The following is a 22,538-nucleotide window of genomic DNA, read 5'->3' as shown; positions in this document are numbered from 1 at the left end:
GAGTAGGTGAAGGTAAACGTGGCAGAATTTGCAGAAGGAACATTGCAGAGACCCCAAAATGTAACTTCAAGAAGTTTCCTTAGTGGGAAGTAGGGCTGCCAAGAGCATCACCTGTACAAATTAGAGTTCACTGATGTATAAAATAATCAGGTAGCCTGGGCTGGAGAGTTAAGTCTTGAACAATTGGACTTAACTGATATTCAAAGTTAAGACAAGAAAGAAAGAGATAGAAAAGAAAAGAAAATTTACAGTAACCTAAAAAAGGTGAACAGGGAACCGAAACTCAATGGACAATTTAAAACAAACAGTGGTGGTCATAGCTATAAGCCAATAAACAGAAAGACCCCAAAGTCTTGAGTAAAGAGTGTACAAGAAAAGCAGGCCGGAAATGATAAGGAGGGTAAAGTCACACATGGAAAGGGATTTCTAAGAAATAGAGGATTTCAACTGTCTTTCAAGCTTCAGGTGGTCTGTGATGAGAAGCTGCTACGAATGTTTGCGTTCCTGAGTCCACACATGTCCGGGCCTGTCTGTGCAGGTACTGGTTCTTAATAGAAAAATAAAGAGTCTGAGAAAAACCTGTCACTCATGCTGATGACAGAGCAAAAACATTCAATTTAGGGGTCAAATTGAAGCCCACAGATGTCATGAATGTGTATTTGAGATGCTCATATAGTCAATTTCCCATGGCATTGCTTAGAAAAGATACAGTTGAAAGGAAGTTAGAAGGCTACCTACCCTGTTACACAAGCTCTATGTTCTGTGTTGCTAAGGGAGTTCCAGCACCTGCATGGGCTTTGCATGAGGCTGGAGTCTGGGGGGCTAAGTGTCTAGAAATGCCATGTCAGTGAGATGCCGCTGTCCTGGAATACCTTGTAGACACATTTTTATAAAGTCAAAGCACTCCATTACCACTTCTGCTATTTGTACGACTCCTTGGTTCCAGTTTTTCCGATAACAGTAGCTATAAAATTCTGCTGGAGGCTGCTTAGCATATCAAAAGTTATACAATGGGAAGCAAATGAACAGCATATTTCAGGGGGCAGAAGATTAAAAGCTTAATCTTCTCTTACTTATAATTCTTTTATATTTCTGAAAGGCATAACTGAGATCTAAAACGAAAGGTTTTGAAATGTGGCAACTGAAAGTTTCAACAGTCATCAAGTCTCTATTTAAAATATCTGAGAGAATCAGTGTCAACTACACACTAACAGATTAATTTCCAGTCATCAGGAATCATATATTCTACTACTTTTTGCACATTTAAAACATAAAATAGGCATATAACCAAGGATACCATTACTTGCTTACTCCCAACAGCTACTTTAAAATGTTCTCAAGCCCATGTAATAAAAAAAGGCCTAAAATGTCTTTATCGATCACTATCAGTTATAATAGCTGTATTATATGATTCAACTGAAAAGAGATCATGCTATAATAACCATGATTACGTAGCAGAGGTGGGACACTGGCACCGAGGCCTAAAAAGGTTGCTTTTGTATGTGACAGCCTGAGGTGGGGTTGGTTGATAGCTCTGACTAGGACATTCCCAGCCCCACAGTGCTTTGCCGCTCTTCTACATCCAGCCTGAACATTATATATGGGTTCCTTCATTAGTCAGGAGAGCAAAAAGCAAACACCGTGATGCATGTTTTCTAACATTTCCCGTGTCAGAGTAAACAGGCTCAACTGGACAAGTCAGGGTTCAAGTGTGGTTTTTGAAATGTATTTTTTAATTTAATCTTTGAGAATTTCATCCACGTTTACTACACTGTTTGGTGACATTCATCCCATCTCACCCCTTCACCTCCTCTCGTGTCTCCCCAGCTCCACAGCTACCTCCCAATTTCATGTACTCATTATTTATAGATTAACCAGGCAGTCTATTGGTGTGGTGCTGCTGGTATGTGCCTAGGCATAGGACCAACCGCTGGTTCATGGGCAGCCTACCCTTGACAACACCCCTGAAGAGATCTGACACATCCTCCCCATGAAGCCATCAACTGCCAATAGTTCCTCAACTAGGGGTGAGGATTGCTGAGCCCCTTCACTGGCCACATTAGAGTTTTGACTGGCTTGGTCTTACGCAGGTCTTGTGCTTGTCATCATAGCTGGTATGGGCTCACGGCTGCAGCTATCATAATCAAACAAAACTAAACCCACTTTAAAATTTTTTTGGTAATAGCCATTTGCAACCTTGAGCTCTTACACTTTCTGTGATGATCCCTGTGCCTGTGACACAGAGGTCATTTAGGGCTGCACACTCCAGTCTCCTATTCTCTACAACTGGACTACTTGTGGGTCCCTGTCTAAGAGTCTTCTACTGTGAGAAGAAGACCATTTTGCTTGCTAACTGGAGTTCTCTGTCCTCAGCTACTTGAACTCACACAAGTCCTGGCTTCAGCTAACAGGGAAAATTCATCGTCTTTAATTTCACATTTAAATCCTGGTCCACAGGAAATGTTACTTCATAAACGTGGTGAGAGATAGGATATGGTTTCAAACCTACTTAGGTTATTTTCTTAATGACTGACTTCCTTACACAGAAAACCACGGGTTTACACTTTGCTGAGTTCCTTAGGGAAGGTTATCGGAACTAGCTTATGCCACATAGTTCTATGATGACAAACATCTTTGGACATGACAATTTAATATGTAAGACAAATTTTAAAAATGACTTTTACATGATACAGTGATAAATTCCATATGAACAAGGGGTTTTAGAATAAAGAGGACATTATTGAAACTTGATGCCAAAATTTCAACAAGAAATTAGTAGTTGGGCAGTAGAGATGAGCACCTTTTGTGCCAGCACTCAGGCAGGATTTGTGAGTTTGAGGAGCCTGATCTACAGACAGCTAAGTCTACACAAAAAAATGATGTCTTGAAAGAGAGAGAGAGAGAGAGAGAGAGAGAGAGAGAGAGAGAGAGAGAGAGAGAGAGATTAGTACTTATAGGTGCTAGTACCTTGAATCCAGCCAAAATAATAAGGATCTGTATACTCTTACTCTTGCCTGATTATCTGAGCATGGCTCACTGTCTTAAAAAATCTCCATCCATGAATAACCCAGTCCTTCAAATAACACTTACAGCTATGTGGTGGGTGTCATTTGATGATTTCCTATCAGGAAGCCCAGTCCCCTGCCAGAGGCACCTCAGATAGCAGCAGCCAAGTCAAGCCCAGCAAAGGCGCTCTTTTCTGCCATCACCTGCCCAGAAACCAAAACAAACCCACTGGCTTGGCCTTGTGGCTGTAATCTGCTTAGGGCTATTAAAGCAATTTGTTTTTCTTCTTGATGTCTATGCGGTTCAAGTCTATTAAATACAGAATGTCAGCATTTCTAATAAGACCTTGGTAGTGGCAGCCAGTGTCCTCAAGGGAGAAGCACAAGTCTTAGCTATTCTCCTATTCATCATTTTCAAATTAGCTTCTTTATTCAACAAGAGCCAGACAGTCCAGCAACGCTTGAAGCTGCCAAGCCAGCCCTGTGACAGTTGCTTCTCAAAGCCACGTGCTGTTTCTTCAAGTCCATTTTTTCTTGACTCATCCACTGACGGAGATTTAAGGCTTTAATTTATCTTTTGTGTGATTTACTTGGTGTCCATCTAACATCGCTAGTATTTTCTTCTCCCTTGAGCGTTCAGTAGCATTTTCTTAAAATGCCAAGTAGAAATCGAGCAAGATTATTTTAAGAATTTTAACTCCATTGATACGAGGGAGAAGATGTATGGCCAAATAAAACTAACCCATCTCTCTTTCTCTCTCATTTAATTTTAAAGACAGAAAGTGGTGACCTGAAGAATGGTGTGAGACAAATGGTTTGTATTCTGTCAATTATATTTTAAATAAATGCTGATTGGCCATTAGCCAGGCAGGAAGTATAGGCAGGACAACCAGACAGGAAGTAGAGGTGGGTCAATGAGAACAGGAGAATTCTGGGAAGAAGGAAGTCCTAGTCTGCAGTTGTTACCCAGCCACAGAAGAAGCAAGATGTGACTGCCTCACTGAATAAGGTAGTAAGTCATGTGACTAGCATAGACAAGAATAATGGGCTAATATAAGTTATAAGAGTTAATAAGAAGCTTGAGCTAATGGGTCAATTAGTTTATAACTAATGTAAACCTCTGTGTGATTTCTTTGGGACTTAATGGCTGTGGGAACTGGGTAGGACAGAAAACTCAGACAACAGAAGAAGACATAAATTCTTAGGATAGCTGGGTGTCTTATAAGGCTGGGAATGTTTCAGTATCCTTGCTGAAGACAGAAGTGATGACATTTCCTGCTTGATTGGGTAGAAATTTTTCAAAAATTCCAAACCATGTATTTTTGAACTATACTGTCTATAAACTATGTGGTTGTTAATCCTCTGAGAGGTTCTTGTTGTACAGGGATCATAGTGAAACTGATTCTGTCTTTGCCTCCCAAGTGCTGGCACTATAGGCATGAACCATGACATGCGGTAAAACTGCTTCCTTAAAATTTAGAGCTATATATCTTTATTTTGTGTATACGGGTGTTTTGCTTGCATGTATGTCCGTGCAGCAGGTGCATGTAGTGCTCATGGAGGCAAGAAGAGGGTAGGAGATCCCCTGAAACTGGAGTGACAGATGGTTGTTTGCCAGCATGTGGGTGCTGTGTACTAAACCTAGGCCCTCTGCAAGAGCAACCAGTGCTCTTAGCCTTTGAGCATCTCTTCAGCCCCCCAACCGGGATTTTGTAACACCAGCACAGTCCACGTTATCATAGGGCTGTCTTATAGACCATGGAATGTTTAGCATCATCCTCATCTCTAGCTCACACTGTTGAAAGTGACATTCCTAACTCACTCTCATCACCTGTGACAACAAAAAATGACTGTCAGTATTTCCAAAGGCCCCTTGAGGGGAAATCATTTCCTGTTGGGAGTTACTGCTTTTAACTGTTTATTCGTTTCTTAAATCACAGATAGAATGCTTGCTAACACCTGGTAGTCATATGAGATTTTTGTCTCAGGTTTCTTTCTTTCTTTCTTTCTTTCTTTCTTTCTTTCTTTCTTTCTTTCTTTCTTTCTTTCCTTTCTTATTCATTTATTTTTTCTTTTTTTCTGTGTGCTTGTCTGTCTGTCTGTCTTCCTTCCTTCCTTTCTTCTCCTCCTCCTTCTCTTTCTTCTTAAAGAGTTTCAACTTGGCAATTAGAGGCAAAAAGGACTGACTGATTCAAATGAAAAAGTCTGAGAACAGACATTAGGGGCCAGTATGATGGCACATCCCTATAATTTTAGGTGACCCAGAAGCTGATGCAAGAGGACAGAAAGCTGAAGGCTTACCCAAACTACAAAGGGAGACTCTGTCTCAAAAGGAAATTAGAAACACGTAACAGCAAAAAGGGCAAACGTTGTATTTTAGTGATAAAGGGTAATGCATTCTTTGCCAAGTATGAGGCCTTAGGTACAATGATCGGTATTGCCAAAAACATAACACAAAACAAACACAGATTGACTTTTATCCAAGGGCCTAGGAGAGTAGTTTTTTTTTTTCATTTGTAACTACAATTTTATCTCACTTTCTGAAGTAATAAGATATTTGTGTAGGCACCACATTAAAGGTCACTGAGAAACCATTTATTTGTCTTTGGTCTCATAATTCTTCCAATACCATTTCTAGCTTTAGAGATTTCTGAAGCAGTTTCTTGTAATTATTGCTTATCTAAAATGATGCTCCTCATTTGGTTTTTTAACCAATTAGCTTGAGTATATAGGCTGACCTTTGACTATTATGACTACAACTGTGTATGTATTTGATGTCAAGGCCACTCCACTTCTACTCAAATATTTGCTGAGTATCTAATGTGTACAAAATTACGCCAGGTGTTTCCACATGCCAAGTCACATAAATACAGGCTCCCAGGAAGTAGGGTGGGTTGTTAACACTTGGAGTCCCATCTGGGGACATTTTAGCTTCTGAGTTTCTTTCTGAACAGTTCTAACTAACTGTAATAAGAAATAGCACCTCAGACTTTTACTCTTTCTTGGAGAAAAATAAAATTGAGAAAAATAGTTTTATTTTGTAGCGATCATACAAGCCCACTGCAACATTTCAGACATCCACAACACACATGGTGGATCTTAATCTTATATTTTCGTATGTATTTGGGCATTGAAAGAATTATCTCATCATTCATGAACTCTCTCCAATTATGATAACAAAGACCCAATAACATGAAATGGAAAAACAACTGGCCAGTCCAGAAGTGTCGTGCAGCACCAAGTTGCTAGTCATTGCTGTGTTCCCAATAGACTACGGTTGAAAGGAGGAACTGAATCAAAAATCATGGTTCAAGAAATAGCAGGTTTATTGGTAAAGGAAGTGGAGCCAGCGAGACTAAATAGGCAGAAGAGGGAAGGGTGGGGGCACGATAAAAAAAGGGCAAAGACAGAGACAAGGCTAGGAGAAGGTACTGGAGATATTTAGGCAGCAGTGGGGACTTACTCATCTGCTTAATTAACACATACCCAGTGTCAACCAAAACCAGGTACCTTGTTGTAGAAATCTGCAGTGGTTTGCTATGAAAGTGTCAACGGTACAGGAAGAAAGGTGATGTTAGGAACCAAGGTGGGTGGGGTTGGCTTGGATGGACTGTCATGTGGAAGATGATCTGGCTCCAAATTGGGGGAAATAGGTATATCTGCTAGAAACATGAAGGTCTCAGCTGATGTTACAGCATGAATAAGAAATGGAAATGACTACAGTTACACAACTTGATAGCTTGGGAAACTGAGAAGCAATTACAAGAAGAATTATAGTCTTCCCTGGTCTTGAGGATTGACCAAAGTATGTTTACAAAATGTGAAGTTATTAGTAAGACTAGGATGTATGGGGTATATATAAATGGTTATCTGCTCAATCTGTTCTGATTAGGAAGACCAGGGTGGGGGGGAAGGAAGGAAGGGAGGGAGGGAGCAAGAGAGGGAGGGAGGGAGGAAGAGAGGGAGGGAGGGAGGGAGAGAGGAAAGGAGGGAAGAAGGGAGGACAATGGATTGGAACTTGCTGCTGGAGAGTATTTCAGATGTAAGATCACAGTAATAGTTGGAAACACTAAGGATGCATTGTCTCTAAGGGATGAGGGAGGTAGAGACATGAAAGAGAACACAAATAATGATGACTAGGGAGGAGACAGCTAGCGTTTCAAGTGGATGGTGATGACAGGGTGACCATGTGACCCAGTGTGTCTGTCTCCTTCAGGTGATGACTGAGGTCTGAGTGCTCTCTCTTGTCTGGATAACATACTGTATGACTTTTCCAGGAGTCTAGAATAGGATTCAAACAGTACATTCAAAGGAGAAAAACAAACATCTCATAGTTTGATGTTTGCTGTGAGAATAGAAAGGAGTCATAGAACCAGAGATGGATATCAAGAAGGTACAGTTGCTCAGTGACCATAACGAATAAACATGAGACTTGGGTCAGAATGCAAAGCCATCTGGCTGGATTAATTTCCAGCAGCAAGATTCAGCGGCTTCCTACAATATCACCAGGGATGGCTGCCACGGTGTCAGAAAAGGTGAAGGATGCAAAGATCAAGGCTCATGGAAAACCAGATCCAATAAAAAAGAGGATTTACAAGATACATAAAAATGTCTTACATGGGGAAGAAGCTTGGCAAAGGCTGGTAGCTCTCAAGAAAGTAAAAAGTAAAAATAATCATTTTAAAATTTAAAAGTACCCCTTGGGGCTGGGGTGAAGCACTTGCCACACACGCATGAGAGCCCAAGTTTGGTTCCCCAGTATCCAAGCCTAAAATTAAGGTGGAGGATATTGGAGGAATACGTCCAATATTGACCTCTAGTCTGTACTTAAACACACACACACACACTAACACGGGGGATGAGGGAGGGAGCGAGAGAGGGAGGGAGGAAGAGAGAGAGAGAGAGAGAGAGAGAGAGAGAGAGAGAGAGAGAGAGAGAGAGAGAGAGAGAGAGAGGCCTGTGACATCAATACCAGATCACCAACATTTTTACAAATACATATCTAGTATCTTAGACTTTTAACTCCAGTGATGGAAGTTTCCAGGTTTCAATGCCATGCTACATATTCTCTCAGTCCACAGTCGGTTTCCTTTTTGAATGCTGACTGTGGCCAGAGACCTAGGGACAGGATTTGTTCCAAAAGCCTCTGAAATTTTCATATCTAGATGTGGCTGACAAAGGACAGGAATGGGCTCATGAGTGAGAACTAGGCCACCTTATTTCTAGAAAAAGAGATAATTAAGGTGAACCCATGCCCATTCCACCTGTGACACATGGAACAGAGGTATGAGGGGGGCATCTATCATGGAGAACCACTAACTCTCAATGGCAAAATATCTTAGAAGCAAATTCTGCTTCCCTAAGACTTCTTGCCTAGGAAACAGAAAGCTTATATATAGTGATATTTTGTTTGTGTTTTAACAAATAAAGCTTGTCTGAAGATCAGAGTGCAGTGTTAAGCCACTAGAGGCTGGGGAGTGGTGGCACACACCTTTAATCCCAGGACTAAGGAGACAGAAGCAGATGGGTCTTTGTTAGTTCAAGGCCACCCTGGGCTGCACAAGATTGAATGTGTCTAAAAGGGAAACAGAGTTCACACAAAGGTGATGTCAGCACTTGGGATCACACGCCTTTAATCCCGGCACTAGGGAGGTGGAGACAGTGATATGGCTGGGCAGAGAGAGGAAAATAAGGCAGAAGGAGATAGAAGTTCAATGCAGTCCAAGGTTTGGTGGAGACAGATGTATTTGGGAGATACAGTATGAGGACAGGATCTAGCCTTTGGTCTGAGCATTAGTACAGTAAAAAGAACTCTCTAGTGGCTGGCCACTCTGCTTCTCTGATCTTTAGTGTTAATCTCTGTATCTGACTCTGGGTTTTATTAGTAACACCAATTAGAATCTGTTCAACACTTGTACATAGTGTTCTTATCACTAAGAAGTATCTGAAAAATCTATTTTCAGTTTCCTTGGCTCTATGAAAATATAAATCAAATGTAATTTTTTTCAGTGCCAGGTGTAGTAGTGAAAGCCTTTAATTTCAACTCTCAGGAGGCAGATCTCTGTGAGTTCTAGGCCAACTTATTCTACATAGCAAGTCTAGGCCAGTCAGAGTTACACAGCTCTCAGTGTAGTCGCTACCCTGTCTCAGAAATAGACGGATGGAGGTAAGTGAAAAGAGGAAACACAGGGACTGTAACACAGACACACAAGTTCTGACAAACTCGGGCACCGGCACTAAAATGAAGCCTCATCTTACTAATAGAAAAGACGACAGGATTCTTGGTGTATGTGAGTTCTTTCATATTAGTAAATGTTAGAAACATCACATACACATGACTGAAAAAAGCCCTGGAGGAGTGCTTAAAAGTATATCCAACTGAGAGCCCAAAAATCATAGCTCTGATGTCCTACCTACGAACTTCCTGGTAGAACTCCCAGCGAGTGGCTGTTAGTGGGGTTTGATCAGTACGCTTGACAGTAAAATATAGCAATTAAATTACTTCATGATAATTCATCAATAACACTAACATCAAATATGGCGCAAAAATCACAGTATCACTTCAGGGGTAGATTTTTCTGCTAGTAGCGAATACAGCAGGCGTGAGAAGGGATCTTTTTTAGCATGAAACAGAAAGATGCATTCACAGTATCCAAAGACTGTAACAGGAGATGGTTCAGCCTCTCTTGACAGCCAGACAAAAGCCACCTTACCCGCCATCTGTGTAGTCTGTGTCTGCTCCACCCCACCAGACGTCAGAGTCGTCTTCCTCTGCGTCAGCAGAGTCGACGTTGTCGCTTTCCTCAGCCAACGGGCAGCACACAAACTCCACGCCTCGGAACTTGTCGATGCCGCAGGGCAGCAGCATGCCATAGTCATGCAAGTTGGTGCTCTTCTCGCTGCACGTCTAACAAAGGGGAGGAGGAGACAGTGAGGGCTCAGAGATGCGCACGCCGCAGCCCCAGCCGTGACCATCAGCACGTCCAGACATATTCGGACATATTCACAAGACAAGGGCGACCTGCTGTCTGGATTCATTTCCAACCTGGTCTCCAGCATGCGCTGCTTGGTGCTCTATCTTTATATTGTCGTCTTGATTTGGGCTGAAGAGGTGGCTCAGTGGTTAGGCTTGTTGCTCTTGCAGTGGAGCCCTGTTCGATCCCCAGAACCCACACCATGGCTCACAACCATCCTTACCTCCAGGCACAAGAGATCTAATAGCCTCTACTGACTCTGTCGCCTCTGGGCACCAGGCACATACCTGATGCATATAAAACACTCATGTACATAAAATAAATATATCATAAAATGATTTTGATGTTTACAAAATAAAGGCTGACGAGAACTGATCCAGAACACGGCAGGGGCCTTGGGCTAGGATGCCTTTGCAGGAGCTGAAGGTGTCTTCTCCATCTCCTGCCCATTCCCACCTCCACCCCAAATGCAGATTTCTTCCACTCAGCTCCACCTTAGTCTGGATAATCTGTGTCTGGGCTCATTTCCCAGGTCCCACAAGCAAGTGTCCTCCACAGCCACGAAGACATCAGAACTCACAACACCGAGGGATTTCCTCCTCGGTATCTTTTTGATTCTCTGGGATTTTGCACAAATCTACGCTAAGAGAAAACTGAGAAACTATCCCCCAGTGACAGAGAAAGATTAATAATTCATCATGCTTAGGGAAAGAGTAAAATATTGTAAATTGTGTTTTAACCTCACAGGGGCCAACAGTTTGTTGTTTCTTAGTAACAAAGCATTTTTCCTTTGAAAACTCAGAAAAAATGCAAAGGAAGGTTATCAATTGGGAAGCTGGATTTCAAATTAAGTGGTCTGCTTTAAGCTCAGTTGGCTCTTCAACTTTCAAAATCATTTTTATGCAAAGAAAGTTTGTTTTATGGTGAGTCAGAACACACTGAAAGGCAAAAATAATGTAAAATCTTTTTATTGTTTCTTTCATTCTTAAAGCTCAACAGATTTGACATTCTGGACCAAATAATTTTTTGGGGAGCCAGACCTGGTGGTACAGACCGGTAATTCTGGCTACTTGGAAGGCTTGTGGCAAGTTCAAAGCTTGGTTGAACTATAGTGTGAGTTCGAGGCCAAGACTCTACTTTGTATGACAAAATAGGAAGTAGAAACAAGGACTAGGAGACAGCTCAAAGAGGGATTACAGCTCAGCATGCACAAGACACTGGATTCAATCCCTGGTAGAGAAAAAGAAAAGAAGGGTTGTGGGGTGGAGCCTGCCCTGTTAACTGTAGGGCAGCTAGCTAGCACACTGCTGGTCTCTGACTCCTCTGGGCCAGTGGCAGCACTCCCTGCAGCCATGGCAAGATAAAATGTCCAGACTTCCTAGGAAGAAAGAGGGATGCAAAAAAACTGACCCTAGTTCTAGAACAACTCACACCACTGTCCTGACCCTGACACAACCACCTAGGGGAAAAACATAATTATACTAAAAGGAAGTACAGTTTTGAGGTGGTAATTCCATAAGGTGCTTTCTATTGCCTTTAATCTTTCATCAATTTAGCCAAAAGCAGGAGTTAGCAATGGGCTAAGCATGTTGCCTCAGAGTCTTCTACTGTAGAGAGGAAGGTGGCAAGGTAGCTTGGTGGAGACAAACCTGGAGGATATAACTTTAAAATGTGAACTTTGAGGTGGTGGTGGACATGCAGCTTCTTTGTTCTACCACTGAAGTCACCAATAGCCAGTTAAATTATGGAAACCACATGGAAAAACAACAAAGCAGCAGAAAATAAATGGAAAACGATGCCCATCTTAAAGTTATACCTACTGAAGATGACAATTTTATGTTCATTTGTAAGATGTGGCCCAAACATAACTAACTGGCCCTTGTTTTGATCACTAGAACTGTTTAGGGATAGAAGGGCCAACTATGTGCAGGCACAAGGGACACAGCAGCTCTTCGGAGTTCCTTTTCGTGGCCTTACAAACAAAACTACTCTAGAGAGTAAACTCGATTTTTAAAACACTTTAGTTACTTGAATGTAGCTGCTATAGAGAACTCGCTGCCTTGAACAGCTCCTAAAAGGTGTTTGTATGCCCCCAAGATCTCTCTATAGGAAGGCATTCACGGGGGAGTACCTCTTTGGCGACGGTGTGCCAGTGTAGATGGGTCTCACAAACGTCCATCCGCTCCTGGTGTAGGAACTTGCACTTGTCGGGAACCAGAAGAGCGTCGCTCACAAATTCACCAACTGAAAGAGAGAAGAGTCACTCCGTGTCACTCTGTGTGCACCTACTGACCTCACCACGGAGCCACAAAGGCCAGACAGAGGTCATAGACTTACCCAACGTTCAGTGCCTAAAATGCTCCCACCCAGACCTCAAGACATTTAGAACTGCGAGTCAGTCTCTTTAACAACCAACTTCCTTGCCAACAGGACCTTGCTGTCCATAAGCTCCCTACACATATGAATTTGATGGCTACAAATCCCCTACTTATTCCTAGTACCATCTCCTTTAATTAATATCAGTTTCTTCCTTCATATAAAATGTGTATAACTAATCACGAACATTCACCGTCGCAAGGAGTAAAAAACAACAACGGAAAGTTCCAATTTCAACAGTATTTATCTATTCCTGCATTCTGAAAACTCTCAACTGCTTTCCAACTATTAGAGACCATAGCACTTTTAAATGTTAAGCCCCAAGCAATGTATACATACATGGGTATGATATATGTGTTTATATCAATTCATTTAAATTCTCGAATCTGTTTCCTTTGAACTTTCTATTTCACGTGAAATGTTCCTGGGTCTGACTGGCACTGCAGATCATCTAGAAGTGTTACATAATGTCCCTCATATACTCCCGTACTCATGAAGTTGAAAGACGGACAGTGGGAAATAACACATAAGCTGAGGAACTAATTTCTCTTGATTGTATTCACTGTGGTATCATTATGGTATTAAGAACAAAATTAGGGGCTGGAGAGATGGCTCAGAGGTTAAGAGCATTGCCTGCTCTTCCAAAGGTCCTGAGTTCAATTCCCAGCAACCACATGGTGGCTCACAACCATCTGTAATGGGGTCTAGTGCCCTCTTCTGGCCTGAAGGCATACACACAGACAGAATGTTGTATACATAATAAATAAATAAATAAATAAATAAATAAATATTAAAAAAAAAAGAACAAAATTAGCACACGACCAATAATGAATGTCTGCTGAAGATGAAGAAGTTAAAAACTGTACTAAAATGAATCAAATACTGGGCCATCATAGTGAAAGAACCAAAGTGGGTGCACTAGAAAAGGTGTTCAGGTAGAAATAACATTAAAGATGAATCTAGATGGGCGAGCAAAGTATGCCATTCAGGAATGAAAAGAAGTTTCTCAAAGTATGGACAATATCTACTTACTCTCTGAGTTCTTCTGCTGTAATAAAATACTCTGACAAACAACCTAAGGGAGAAAGGGCTTATTCCGGCTCATGGCTCAAGGGTGCAGCCCATCATGGTGGGGAAATAAAGGCAGTAGGAGCCTGAAACTTCTGTTCCTTTATATTCACAATCAGGAAGCAAAGGTGATGAATGCAACCTGCTTCTCAGCTCCCCCTTTCCACTTAGGCAGTTCAGAATCCTGGCCAGGGAAAGGTGCCTCCCACCGTGGATGAGTTGTTCCACCCCAGTTAACATAGTCAAGATAATCAATCACAGGTATGCTCAGAGGCCAGACTCACAGGTGATTCTAGATTCTGTCAAGTTGATGAGTAACATTGAGCATCACACTACTATTACATCCCTATCCCTGATGCAGTTCGGGCAAACATGCTCATACTGGATGGATGGATGGATGGATGGATGGATGGATGGATGGATGGATGGGTGAGTGGATGGATGGGATGTGTGGGTGAGTGGATGGACGGGTGTATGGGTGAGTGGATGGATGGGTGGGTGGGTGGAAGGATGAGTGGATGGGCAGATGGGTGGATGGATGGGCAGGTGGGTGGATGGATGGGTGGGGGAAGATTGGATGGATGGATGAATGGATGAGTGGGTGGGAGGATGGATGGATGGATGGGTGAATGGTAAAGGGGACTTCAAAACTTCCTGCCAGAACAAAAGAAAAAAGGAAAAAAGGCAATTGCATCAATCATGCATCTCACTCCACAGAGCTATGATGTCATCTCCCATAAACCCACTTTCTACGTGAGAAACCTCTGCCAAGTAACCTGCCCAAGGCAATATGCACCTCAGGAGGTTGCCTTTTAGTTCCAGAGTTAAACAGATACAAACTACAAGGAAAGAGACAGCGATGCACTCATTTATGTAGAGTGATATAAAAATAAAACAAATAACAACAGTAATAAACAAATCAAACTCAGAAGAGTAAGAGAATTCAAATAAGGACAGTCTTTTCTTAAATGAGCACACCTTCCCAGGGTGAACTAGTCAGGGCATCCAAGGTCAAGTAACTAATCCTGGCTGCGAGGAAGAACCCCTAATGATTGAGGCCTTTCAAGACAAGGCTACAGAAGGCCAGATGTGACTACCGGTCCATTCTCCTAAGTTAGCATGGGTCACAAGTCACGTTTTTCTGTTTCATAAGTAATTATTGGAAAGGGGTCAGCCTAAGATTACTAATATTGAATCCATTTGTGAGAGGATAAAGAAACAAATGCAGGATGCTCTAGATCATGGCCTAAATGAGTTCGTGGGCACAAAACGAAACATTGGTGCCAAGCAACCAAATCAAATTAATCTGTTTGCACCTGTCCAGGGCTAGATTACAATGCTGAACTCGTCACTGAAGGATCCTTACTTCAGTAACACGCAGTGCCTGTCCACAGGGCAGTCGCGGCATTAATTATAGTCCAACAACTGTTCATTCTATTTTAAAAGGATACTGGAATCTTTAATTTGCAAATATTTTACTTCATATTGCAAAGATGACTATAAGCTGCAGATATTGCCTATAGCTAAAGGAAATTGCTTTAGCAAAGGAATAATATTAGTTACTTAAGAAGCCCTCGTCAGGACAAAGGGCAAAAGGGAAAGCTCATTTTGCCCTATCATTAAAATGAAATTTAGCCATGGGCAGCACTTCTTATCTTCCTCTGAGGGTTGGAAAAGCATATTAGAATGCTACTCATCAGAAAGGTGAAAAGGTTAAATTAGAAAAATCTCTCCCAAAGTTTGAGGGAGACTGGAGAGATGGCTTGGCAGCTAAGAGGATACACTGATACTGAGTTCGGATCCAAAAGGGCCCACGTTGCAACTCCAGCCCCAGTATGATCTAACATCTCTAACCTCTGTGGCTATCTGCGTTCATGTGCAGGTAGGTATTCACACTGGGACATACACACACACACACACACACACACATAATTAAAAACGAAAATAAATCATAAAAAACAAGAGTTTAGGAAAGAATTGAGAAGACTGAAGTCTTTATGCAAACTTATTAGGAATTAATTAAAAAGAAATCTATGCTGGGACAGAATTTAGTTTTATGGGAAATCTATTTTGATGTGAACTTAGAGATATATGAAAAATTAAAGCTTATTGATTTTTAATCTATAAACATAACATGGGTCGTCCATATATAGTAATAACCCTGGTTATGTGGATTCATCCTTCAACAGCAAATATTTCTTAATAGGAAGGAGGCCAATGCTCAAAAGAAATAAAGAATCATGAGAGGTTGTGCTCATGTCTACATATTTTCTAGGAAACTATGCACCATTTACTCTAAATGGAAAACTCGTCAGTATACACTGGCCATGTTCATCGGTAGCCACACAAACTTTTTATGTGGAAAAAATTAAAATTTCATATTTCAAACACACATGGAAATTTCAGTGGAGAGAGGGTTTTTTTTTTTTGTTTTTTGGTTTTTTTTAAGTAAATAAAATGTGGACTTGGCTGCTTGGCTGAAGTCTTGGCAAGCAAGCAAAGATGCCAAATTCAATAGGGACCCTGCAGCTTCTGCCCGCTGGCTCTTTGGTGGTCTGTGAGAACAAATGTCTAGCCTAAATTACCTCATTTTGCAGATCGGTGGGAAGAAGTCCAGTCAAGTGGCTCACTCACAGAGCCAACAGGCCGTAGAATTGAGCTGAAAATTCAGGTGTCCCTGTTCTCCATTCTCCGAGAGACATTTTGACTCATTTAAACTCTGGTCACAGTGGTTTATCTGGCTAATTTTCCTTGGCTTTTATTTTTAAAAAATGATTTATTCTACGTCTGTGAAATACTTAAATATTATGATCTGCACTATGGCTAATCTGGCAATAAAAACAAAAACGAGGCTAAAATGATCTAAAAGGCCAAATAAACTGGCTGGGAGTGCAGTCTGCTTTGGAACATGTTGGACAGTGGCTTGGACAGAGAGGGACTGGATGACACCACGAGGTTCAGACCTTTCTGGACTGCCACTGTTAGACAGCTTTCTCATGCTCTGTGGTCACGAGACAGATGATTCATGGAATTATGACCTCAGGCCCATGCTCCTGAATGGGCCAAGGAGCGGAGGTTTCCTGTCATGAAGCTTCCCAACGTTACTAGGGATACGTTACTAGGAAGAAAGACCCTTCCTCCAGACAGACCCCCACCAACAGAGAGCATGTTTGTTTGTTTTTCTTCACTATTAGCTGCCTAAATTAAGCAGTAAGGGAATCTGAAAGTGTTTCAACTAAGCACAAAGGCACCCTGACACAGAAGAATGTAGAATTTTTTGAGGAAGGAAAAGGTGGGACGGGATGTTAAATGGGTGAGAAGCAGACTCTCCAGTCCTGTGAGGTTCAAAAGCAAAAATGCATGTCCAGCTATTATGCTGTGCCTTTACAAAAGCACATGATTCCAGGAATGAGACAGCACTACGAAGACAATCAGCCATTACCAGAAACCTGGGGAGACCCCCCCAGCTCACTCCACAGGGAAAAACAAGAGGGGAAACTGTGCGAGATGACGGAGTAAAAGTTCTTTAAACTGAGGCCATTTTTGAGGGTCAGAATGGTTTTTTGAAGAAACTGATTTCAGAGGGAAAGCTGTCATAAATCGATTCTCTGGAGCACAAAGATCTAGAAAAAAAAAAAAAAACCAAACTTTTAGCTGGAATGATACCTCGGTCAAGGACAAGTTTATGAGTTTGATCTCTAGGATCCATTTTGAAGAAGGAGCTGGGTATTGCAGCATGTACTTGTAATCCCAGTGATGGGGGAGGGGTGTAGAGATCCTTGGGGCTTGCTGGCCAGCAAACCTAGCCTGCTTAGAGAACTCCAACCATGAGAAGCCCTATTCCAGAAAGAAAGATGGCGAGCATCTGAGAAATGACAGCCAAGGTTGTCCCCTGATCTCTACATATGTACATGTGCACGGACACACAGACAAACATGCCTGCATGCAAACAAACTTGTATGAATTTTGAAGAGTAGGCTAAATGACCAGAATCACAGAAATGAAAAAACCCAAAAGGTCTGAAGGCCAATGGATTTCTGCAGGACAGGTAGCCTCTGTCCTTCTCTCAAAGGCTGGAGATTATCTTAAAGGGGGGGGGGTGGCGGTGGGGTAACTGAAAACAACAAAGCCCCCCTCTCATGTGTATGAGCCCATCTCATCAGCGAGGTGAGATGAGAGTCTCAGTAAGTCTGAGTGACATCCCGGAACATCCCTCAGGATGTCAGTGCAGCTTCTCCCATTGGCTTCAGAGTCTTGCAAAAGAGGCAGCTACAACAGTCACATTTTTAGTTTTCTGGGAAAAGGAAGCAAGAGAAAACCTGTAAGCAACCAGGTCACACGTGCAGGAAAGAGCAGAGCTGGGAGAAAGCAATGATCTCATTTTCATGAAGCATTTAACCCACTATCCAGAGCAAAGGTGCTCCATGGACTACTAATGCCCTTCCCCCAGTAACCATGTGCTAACCATGTCTCGTATTAGTAGTAGCTGTTGTGATAAAAACAGCAACAGGCTCCTTACCGCTTACTGAGACTCATGTACCAAATGCAGGCAAGGGAAGCTGCATTTATCATATTATCACTATCCTGCAGCAGCCTCACAGATGAAGATATGCTGTTGCACACTTGAATATCACTTATGATATGATAAATAACAGTACCAGGCAACAGAATCAAACAGAGTCCCAGAGGAGAGCACAGTGGTCCTAACAGGAAGTCCAGGTATCTTCAAACACCTCTCCCCACCCAAGATGCTTCAGTACACTCCAGACTCAACTCTTCACGGCAAGTTTATGCTCAGAATAAACCAAGAACCAATCCAGACTCAGGTACTCTTTAACTTACTCTCCTACATATGCATACATCAAAACGATGTTTACTCATATTTACTTGGAAAACTTTTGCTGTTTTACCACTTTAGATGTACCGACAGCCTATAACATTTGCATGCTGACAACAGGCTGGGAAACAAATGTTCTGGGAGGCATTTGGATGGTTAGGACACTTTCGCAAGTGGCCAAAATGCTTCTCCACCAACTCTGCACGTGTTGGAGTTTTGTTTCATACTGTGGGTCACTTCTGGGTTCTCAAGAAGAACATGTGAGTAAATTACACAGCTCTGCAATGCTGTCAAGCAACATGTCACTGCAACTATGACAATAATAGCTGGCAGATGGGTTTCTTTAGAGAACTCCTAGCAGATGGCACAAACTAAGTGGAGGGTTCAAGATAGGCTAAACACAAAAGTGAACACTGAAAGTTTCATTTAGATCTTTCAAACCTAGTCAAGTGGATAGAGTTGAACCTCATAAGCACAGCACACGCAAACATACACTCACCTGTGAACACAAATGGTAAGATGAGTGTTCAAGAGAAGGAGAATATTTCTACCTCTCTATTAACAATACTGGTTTAGAAATAATAAAAAAAAAGACATTTAAAAAATTTAATGTACAAAATTGGCTAACAGTTTTGTGGTTTTTAAAATGGTCCACAAAGGTACTGCAATTCTGATACTGTTATCAGAGCCTTCTGAAGTAAGGAAGATGGAAGCCAGAATCTCACAGCGGGGTGAGAGTTTACAGACAAGAGCAGGGGGTAGAACATGGCCCACTTGGTAGCAGAGTAGATTTGGATCACCAGAGTGAGCTCCTACGTCGACTAACAGAAATACAGAGAGCTACAGAAATATCTATAAGAATATATAATACAAGAGCGAAGAGGCCCAAGTGGATTTCTTTACTGTATTGACACCGAAGCAGACATGTCTATAGCAATGAGTACATAAAAGCTAGGTACTGGATTTTTATATTATTCTCTTATAAAAGAAATAGGACTCTGGGGAAATGGTTGATTCTAAGAGCTGGGCAAAAACATAAGCAGCATCTTGTCATAATCACAAAGCTTTTAAAGGTAAAGTATATCAAATGAGCATGGGAGCCAACTCCCAACAGCTAGATTTTGGAGGATTTGAGCACACATACATAATACAAAACTTAAATGTGAGATACATACACACACAGTTGGACAGAATTACATATCAACATATAATAGGTACATTCATAAGCCTAACTGACGAAAAAACGGGAAAAAGACAATCTCCTACGCAGAAGAACTGCAGATAGTTTACATATATAAAGTCTATCTGAGGAAAAGTAGTGCCAGTTCTCCATCATAATCACAGGCTGTGTGTAATGACTTTCTTTAATAGAGCACTGTCCTCAAAGGGGGACCCAATCCTGTGGGTGAATCCGGATTCACTATCTCAGTCAAGTGGCTACATCAAAAGTGATGTACCAGGAAGTAACATGTGCTCTTTTATGATGTACAAGATTCTTTATTTCTGTGCTCTTCCATCTAGGCAAGAGAAACTTCCAGAGTAAAGACATCCTCCCAATTATAGTTGGCCAAACTATCAACATTGTAGAGAGACTGACAGCGAAGAGGGTGCTAAGGGAGATGCTATATAAGTGAGAAATGCTTTCCTGGATGGGATTCTAGGACAGAAAAGGAACACTGGACAAGAGCAAGTCAAATGTAAACAAAGAGTGGATTTCAGTTAGTAATATCACATCAAAACTAAAAAAAAGTCAGATATGAAAAAAGTTCAAAGTCATTTGCAACCTCATTAATGTTATAGACCTTCAAAAAGCGTGTATGGAATTACTACGGCTGGAAAGAGTAGATGCTACAATGCATTCTTCTGACACCTAACTTACAGAACTTGGCTAGTTTTCTTAGCAAAGTAATTTATATGTACGTAGCATGCACTATTTAGAGTCTTTAAAAAGATTCCAAGAATTTAAAAAAATTTTATATTTGTGAACAATAAAAGATAATCTTTGCTGTCCAAATTTAACTTCGTCTTAGGAAGTTAAGCTGATTGGTCCCAGAATTCAATTCCCTTTCACAAATGAGGATTCCCGTGCCTGATGAGGCTCAATGATGGACCCAAACTTTCAGCCAAAAGATTATTTCCCAGTACCGAGTTTCCTTACCAAGAAACTTGAGTAACTTAAGCTACTCATATGTGGTATTTCTGCAGCCTTTTTATCATTATTATTGTTTGAACAGCATTAACCATTAGACACATTCTTGATTTTGTCAATCATGGGTCTTTTGTTAGGAGTAATAATATCAACTTTTGTTTAAAAACGAAGCATGGCTGGGCGATGGTGGCGCACGCCTTTAATCCCAGCACTTGGGAGGCAGAGGCAGGCGGATCCCTGTGAGTTCGAGACCAGCCTGGTCTACAGAGCTAGTTCCAGGACAGGCTCCAAAGCCACAGAGAAACCCTACCTCGAAAAACCAAAAAAAAAAAAAAAAAAAAAAAAAAACCGAAGCATGCACCTCTGCTATATCAAATCTTTGTGTGTTGAGGAGCACGTGTAAGGTCAAAGGGCGGCTTTGAGTCCTTGGTTGTCTTCCCCACCGAAGGTTCTGGAGACTGAACTCAGGCTGGCATAGCAAGTGTTTTTACCTACTGAGCCATCTTGCCAGTGCCTAATTTTAAATTTTTGAATTACAAAAGTTCAAGGGGCTGGAGCTATGACTCAGTGGTTAAGAGAACACATTATTCTTGCAGAGGATCAAATTTAGTTCCCAATACCTAGGTTGAGTGGCTCACAACCATCTATAACTTCTGCTCCAGGGTATCCGGTGCATTCTGTTAAACTCCATAGGTATCTCTATCACACATGCACATATCCACATAATTAAAAATAAAAGAAGTTTCTAGATTTGTAGACAACACAGAGGGATCTGGTGAGTTTTATATAAAAACTCATGTTTCTCTTCTCAAAAATGTTTTTTTCAATTTTGGATTTTGGAATTTATTCAAATTTACGATATTATCTTGTGAATGAGACTCAAATATAAAATACATTTATATTTCAAATATACATTATACACATGGTCTACCGTTAATTTCATGCAACTTTTTTTCCCCCAGTATCTTGCTATATAGCCCCCAGCTGTCCTTGAATGCTTACCCCTCCTATATCTACCTCCAAAGATCTGGGTTTATAGACGACACCATGCTGACCGTTCCACAAAACCTTTCATAATTTTTTTGCATGAAACAATTTTTCACAGTGTGGGATTTTCTTTTTATGACAAAACAGGGGCATTTAAGAACTTTCCAATTACGAAACCTTTTGTAATTCAGATTTTATGATAAGAATGCTCAATCTATAGTAAGAGTGATACTATAAAAAATGCTTACTGGTCAGAGGAGTTCAAAGAGGAATGAGAATAAAAATTGAAACTTAGCATAATCTGATGCAACTTTAAGGGAATAGTGAATATCCCTGAGCCCCACTGAATGCCAAGCTGCCCTGGAGCTGTGTCCATAGAGGGTACAGGAAACGAGGCATACTACTGGCAGTGACGCACCAAAAGTCTATGCATCCTGGTCCAACAGAAATATAAAGTAGGCCACATGTGTGGTCTCAGCCACATTTAAAAGAGCAATACATAGTTTCTGTAATATATACACATACATATGTAAGGATGTATATACATTAAAATGACTTTAGTAACATACTTTATTTATCCTGGTACAGCCTATATTGGCTTTTCAATGTGTAGTCATTGCAAAGGCAATTCTCAAAGCACGCTGTATTTTCCCATCACTCCACCCCTCTACACATGGTGTCCCTTTACACCTGCAGAGCTCTCTGGACTAGCTATGTCTCCATGCTGTGTAACCATGTGTGGTGGCCAGCAGTGAGCACAGCAGACTTTGCATCACGTTTTACAGACCAGGAATTTCTCCCGAGGACCAGTGAGTTAAATGAGGACAGGCAGAGGTTATGAGAGAACATGAAAAGCCCAAGGCTCGGGAACTGCTCCGTTTTACTCAGGATGTGAGCATACTGTACATTTTCAGCACTGAGAGGGCCACCTCCAGAATTCCTTTTGTTACTACCTAAGCCTTGTTTGTCAGCAAACGGCCCTCCTTCCCCACTGCATTTTCGACAGTTCTGCTGCTATATTTTGTATTTATGGATATGTGACTAATTCAGTCGTGGGAACCGAAGGACAGCTTCCTTCAGGTCTCAGCCTCCTTGGGTTAAATTCGGTCTCGTCTCCTAGGAGCTGTAAAGCAGACACTGCA

At 41.5% G+C, this 22,538-nt stretch overlaps 1 protein-coding gene across 6 annotated transcripts in view; it reads right to left on the bottom strand.

Moving 5' to 3' along the window:
- Nucleotides 1-22,538, bottom strand: part of App (amyloid beta precursor protein) — a 229,404-nt gene that overhangs the window by 120,582 nt on the left and 86,284 nt on the right. For all 6 annotated transcript variants that reach the window (XM_057765553.1, XM_057765554.1, XM_057765555.1 and 3 more), the window contains exons 4-5: nt 12,111-12,223; nt 9,719-9,912 (exon numbers count right to left, since the gene is read on the bottom strand). In XM_057765553.1, the coding sequence (XP_057621536.1) occupies nt 9,719-9,912; nt 12,111-12,223 (307 nt within the window). The remainder of the gene's footprint in view (nt 1-9,718; nt 9,913-12,110; nt 12,224-22,538) is intronic.

The sequence above is a fragment of the Chionomys nivalis genome, chromosome 3, assembly GCF_950005125.1.
Source record: "Chionomys nivalis chromosome 3, mChiNiv1.1, whole genome shotgun sequence".
Classification (NCBI taxonomy): Eukaryota; Metazoa; Chordata; class Mammalia; order Rodentia; family Cricetidae; genus Chionomys; species Chionomys nivalis.
This window is presented reverse-complemented; position numbering and strand designations above follow the sequence as displayed.